The sequence below is a fragment of the Penaeus japonicus genome, unplaced genomic scaffold (assembly GCF_977035675.1).
Source record: "Penaeus japonicus unplaced genomic scaffold, GWHDUDI00000001_assembly GWHDUDI00000024, whole genome shotgun sequence".
In the NCBI taxonomy this organism is placed as follows: Eukaryota; Metazoa; Arthropoda; class Malacostraca; order Decapoda; family Penaeidae; genus Penaeus; species Penaeus japonicus.
This window is the reverse complement of record NW_028234426.1, coordinates 15344305-15349304: the sequence shown is the minus strand read 5'-3', so window position 1 is coordinate 15349304 and position 5000 is coordinate 15344305. Positions and strand designations below refer to the sequence as shown.

The 5000-nt window shown below is 34.6% G+C and overlaps 2 protein-coding genes across 2 annotated transcripts in view; both read right to left on the bottom strand.

Annotated features, from left to right (window-relative positions):
• Positions 1-39, bottom strand: part of LOC147469064 (uncharacterized) — a 6724-nt gene extending 6685 nt beyond the window's left edge. The window contains exon 1 of the mRNA XM_086551124.1: positions 1-39. This exon is cut by the window's left edge and continues 42 nt beyond it. Within this exon, the coding sequence (XP_086407250.1) occupies positions 1-39 (39 nt within the window).
• A 763-nt stretch (positions 40-802) lies between these two features.
• LOC122257620 (uncharacterized) overlaps positions 803-5000 on the bottom strand; it is a 5873-nt gene continuing 1675 nt past the window's right edge. Inside the window, exons 2-5 of the mRNA XM_043023023.2 lie at positions 4596-5000; positions 3549-3797; positions 1403-1498; positions 803-1216 (exon numbers count right to left, since the gene is read on the bottom strand). The exon at positions 4596-5000 is cut by the window's right edge and continues 320 nt beyond it. Coding sequence (XP_042878957.2) covers positions 1043-1216; positions 1403-1498; positions 3549-3797; positions 4596-5000 — 924 coding nt within the window. The 3' untranslated portion in view covers positions 803-1042. The remainder of the gene's footprint in view (positions 1217-1402; positions 1499-3548; positions 3798-4595) is intronic.

The following is a 5000-nucleotide window of genomic DNA, read 5'->3' as shown; positions in this document are numbered from 1 at the left end:
TATATGCCTCATGAACTTTAGGCATTTTTCAGCAAACATGTCAGTCCTACAGTCCAGCCTTCAGTTTAAAACACCCCCATACATGCTAGATCTGGACTGTGGTAACTGGTTAAAACTGGTTCCTTCAGTCAGACTGTCACTTGAAATTGTACATGTATGGGGACCTTAACACATTTCGTACTCTAGCAGACTGGTTGGTAAGCACACAAGGTCTCGAGTAGTTTTGGTCTCTTTTTGGCTTCTCAAGATTTTAGTCTCCCATTTCAGAGGCCCTGCCTGTCTCCTTACTTGCAGATCCTCTTTGACAGTAACAGCGAGATTCATTTTACAAGTGATCATATAAAATAATGTTTTCAGAGCTTCAAATCTCCATTCTAGTATTGCTTTATTGCCCCAACACCATGCACCTTACAAGTATTTTCCTGCTGTAAGAATCCAGCGTGGAGCAGATCAGTGGCTTTCTTTAACACATCATGCCTTTTGAAGCACTAAGTCTCTTAACTCATTCTTCTGCCTTCTGTGCTTCCTCCGTTCCCTGAGTTACTTCCCAATTGTTTTACCACTAAATCAAATAATCTAAATATTAGATATACATACAATTCATCAGTAAAGCTGGTTAAAACAAAAAATAGGAAATAATAGTATTTAGTGATACTAACTTCTGTATTACAGCTTTTGTGGGATACCTGCATTTTCATTCTTCTATATGAATGCTGTAAAGAATGATGGTGGTTTATATACCATACTATACACTTAAAAAATATAAATATCAAATTATGAGCTGCTAAGGAAATACAGTAAATTCAAACTTCAAAACTTCTTTATTATTAAAGAGCATTATAATATTAAATACAAAGTATTTAGGGTAACTTATCACTCTTTAATCTTAACAATATAGTAATTTACTGTGACTACATCCATAACAAATTTCAAATCCAAAATCAGCCAGTTTAAATAATGCATTAAAGCAAAAAATGTCAAAATAAAGAAGGTAAGAAATATCTCTCTATACATATATATATTCTTTAAATCAAAATCCTATTTAGCTTGTGTCCATTTCCTCTTCATCAGATTCTCTCTGCAGCTCATCTTCTATGTCTCCTTCATCAACAGCTTCTTCTTCAAGATCTTCCTCAGACAAAGGTCCCAACTCCTGCACTAATTCCTCCAAGTGCTCAATTAGCTGGCTATCTTCAGAAGGAGCTAGTGCTTGTACCTTTATTGATAAATTTTAAAACATGTCAGATCTTATCCCGACAAATATGCACTTTATAGACATTCTCAGTATACTAGTTTCATTGTAAATGTTTTGATCAACAACTCTTCATCCTTTCCCTGCAACTACAAAAGAAGGAAACTATTGCTAAAACAAGGATGCAAAGGATATTCATGGTATAGTCACCTGCTTAGCCCGGTGGAAGAAGTGTCTTGCAGAATCTTTATGTTCTTCCCCTTGAAGATAGTTAAGCCATCCTAGCAAGTACCATGTATCAACAATCTGCAAATGAAATAAAATATAAATTAATGTTAGTTATTTGTGCATACTAAAATACTTCACCATTACCTTAAAATAGAAGAAGAAGAAGAAGAAGAAGAAGAGGAAGAGGGAGAGGATGAAGAAGAAGAAGAAGAGGATGATGAAGAAGAAGAAATATATATATATATATATAAGTATATATATAAAAAAAGAAAAGAAAAAAAAAAAAAAAATATATATATATATATATATATAAATATACACATATTTACATATATATACAGACACACTGTCAAAAAGGACACATTTCAAGCATTCATTAACCAATTGCAGATGGGGGATAAATTTACTTGCCCTATCTCCAGGATGGGTTTTATTTCAAAGCAAGCCAACTTTACACCACATACCTTGACTTTTCCCCACTCTCTTTTAGTCACCCATTGTAAATCTAGAGCCATTTTTGTGTTTTAATTTTTGTGTCTTTTACTGTATTTAGAATCTTTGATATGTCATATGACAGGCTCTATCAATGCTGCAGTTGACTAAAATTGTAGTTTAGGGTCCATAGCAGCTCATTATTTTCTTTATACTCAGTGTGATAGAAGTATTCCTGTTTTATGCGAGGACAAAAAGCAACTTTATTTTTTCATATTCATGTACTCTCATGAACAAATACGAAACATATAACCATCTACAATGAAGATAACATGAAGAGGTAAAGAAGAGGAAGGAAATCTGTGCTCATGACTGTAAGTGCCATAATAAAAGGCATGACTACACTGGGCATGGGGTAAGTCATCTCAGAAAAAAAAAGAAAACACACACACACACACACACACACACACACACACACATAAAATGTTTTTTTTGTACAATGTTACTGCCTTTCTAAGAGTACAACCAAATTTTTTAAACTGCCAATATTGTGCACTATATTTCTACACCAAAGTTCTGTTACTGAAATTTCTAAATCCCAATTAATTGATTTGCATGTGATGAATTACACTAATACACCTCTTCTGTGAAAATTCCAATGTGAATTTTCTTTGCTGTAAAAAGAAAATTAAAGAAAAGGCCAAAGTTCCTCCTCCCACAAGAAAATATTGGGGTCAAGATTTTTAAAAAGCTATTCTTTTTTTTATGCACAATTCCATTGCCTTTTCAAGGATAGCTAAATTTCTAATTGGTTGAGAAATTATTGAAGTGGTCTGAGAAAACAACAACTGAAAATTACCAATATTGTGCAATAATTTCCTCCAACTGCAGTATTTTGTAATTCAGATATCTAAATCTCATGCAAAACTCCATTCTTCTGTCTGTAATGTTCCCTTGTTTCATGCTAATATGACAATTGATTGGCATGCAATAAGTAAAGAAAGATAGGAAGGGAATCCTTGTAGAAATGTCAAAATCTGTCTGTTGGCTTTTACTGTTCTTGAAAAAAAAAAAAATAATAAGACAGACAAAAAGAAAGAAGAAAAAAAAAAGAAGGAAAATCTATGATCATTTTCTGTACAACTTCAGTGCCTTACCATATTTTCAATTGCTTATTCAGCCAAAATGAATATCTGCATTTAAATCAGTTGAGTATACTCTAAAGAACAGTACATCTCTACTATAGATGATGACATCCACAGGGTTTTCTTTGGGTAGACCTCGGGACTTGCCATTTTGGGTTTTTCAGTTGTGCTCTCTGCATTTCAATATGGCACTCCTTCTCCCTGTTGTAGCACTGCCACCAGGCCCCACCCAGACTCTTGTGCCTGACACTAATTCCTTGACTGCAACGCCAGTCAGCTTTAGTCGTGCAGCTGCACAATCAATGGCTCAATATGACAAAACATATCCAAATGTCACCTAATCTTTCCCTTTAGGACATTCACAAACATCATCAAGAGGGTATGGGGTAAATACAAATGCTCATCAACTGAAAGTGCACTTCAAAAACTAGACATGCTTGGAGAACAAGGGGGTCATTACAAAAGCTGAATGGTAAATACCCTATACTTGGAAGATTTAAGTGCAGAGTCTGGCATTAGTTTTGAAAAAAAAATCTTTTAAACCATCTTACCTCATCATCTTCCTCTGACAATCCTTCAAGAACTTCTACAGCAACATCATATTCTTGGACTTCAATGAGAATTCTGGCAGCACTCAGTCTTGATGGGTATGATAATGGACACACATCAATTGGATCAAAGGTTCCTGCTTCTGCCTTTCCTTCATGAATCTCTTTATACTTAGGTAACCAAAGGTCTATTGACTTCTTTATAAATGTCTTGGCTTCATCTGGTTGTTGCCTTACCAACTGGTAACTGGCCTGTAAAAAAATATTTTAGTGCTTTAATTATGAAAAATAAAGCTTGTCAATAACCACATCTACGCACACTCATGCACACATCTGTGTGGTAAATTAACAAGTCTCCTGATTAGGATCATTATGACTTAAAATTTGTGAATTCATTTCCTAAATTTTATTTACTTTACAATATAAATAAAATAAACAAATAAACACACACACACACAAACACAAATACAAACACACACACACACACACAAACACAAACACAAATACAAACACACACACACACACTCACTCACTCACTCACTCACTCACTCACTCACTCACTCACTCACTCACTCACTCACTCACTCACTCACTCACTCACACTCACACTCACTCACTCACTCACTCACACTCACACTCACACTCACACTCACACTCACACTCACACTCACACTCACACTCACACTCACACTCACACTCACACTCACACTCACACTCACTCACTCACTCTCTCTCTCTTGCATGCATGCATACATGTACAAATTCACATATACACCTATACTTATGAAAAAAAATAAATAAAAACCTGACCTAAAATACATATGATTAGAAGCTGAAGAAAAGTTGGGTGTTCTTACAACAACAACAACAAAAACAAAAACAGAACTAAAATGACTAGAAATATATTTTGTGATTTAAACATAGCTCATGAATTTGATATAAGAAAACAATATACTGATAAAAGCTAAATACAAGTAAAAACTAATTATGCTTAAATGGTAGAAAAACGACCTGAATATAGATAATACTATCCCTTAAAAGATATATTACCATAAATTGGAAAGCCTCTGGGTTGGTGGGGTCTGTTTCCAATGCTTTGTTTATATATGCAAGACACTGATCCTCTGCTTCTTCCTCATCACAAAGATCAGTCATGTATAATTCAGCTATTGAACAACATGCTGTTGAAATTTTACGTATCAGAGCAGGTTTGTCTTCTTTTGAATCTCCAGAATTTGTCAATGGTTGCTCAACATCTGCTTTGGCTTCATCTGATAACACTTCCTCATTTGTAGTTCCATTTTCAGTCATAACATTTTCTGTTTCTGGTTTATCATTGCCTCCCAAACTTTTGCCATTTTCTGATTTCTGTGCTAGAGCGACTGTCTCACTCAATATCTCTATTCCTTTTTGATAGCATTGCAGAGATTCATTACCTTCCATGAGCTGTGCCAT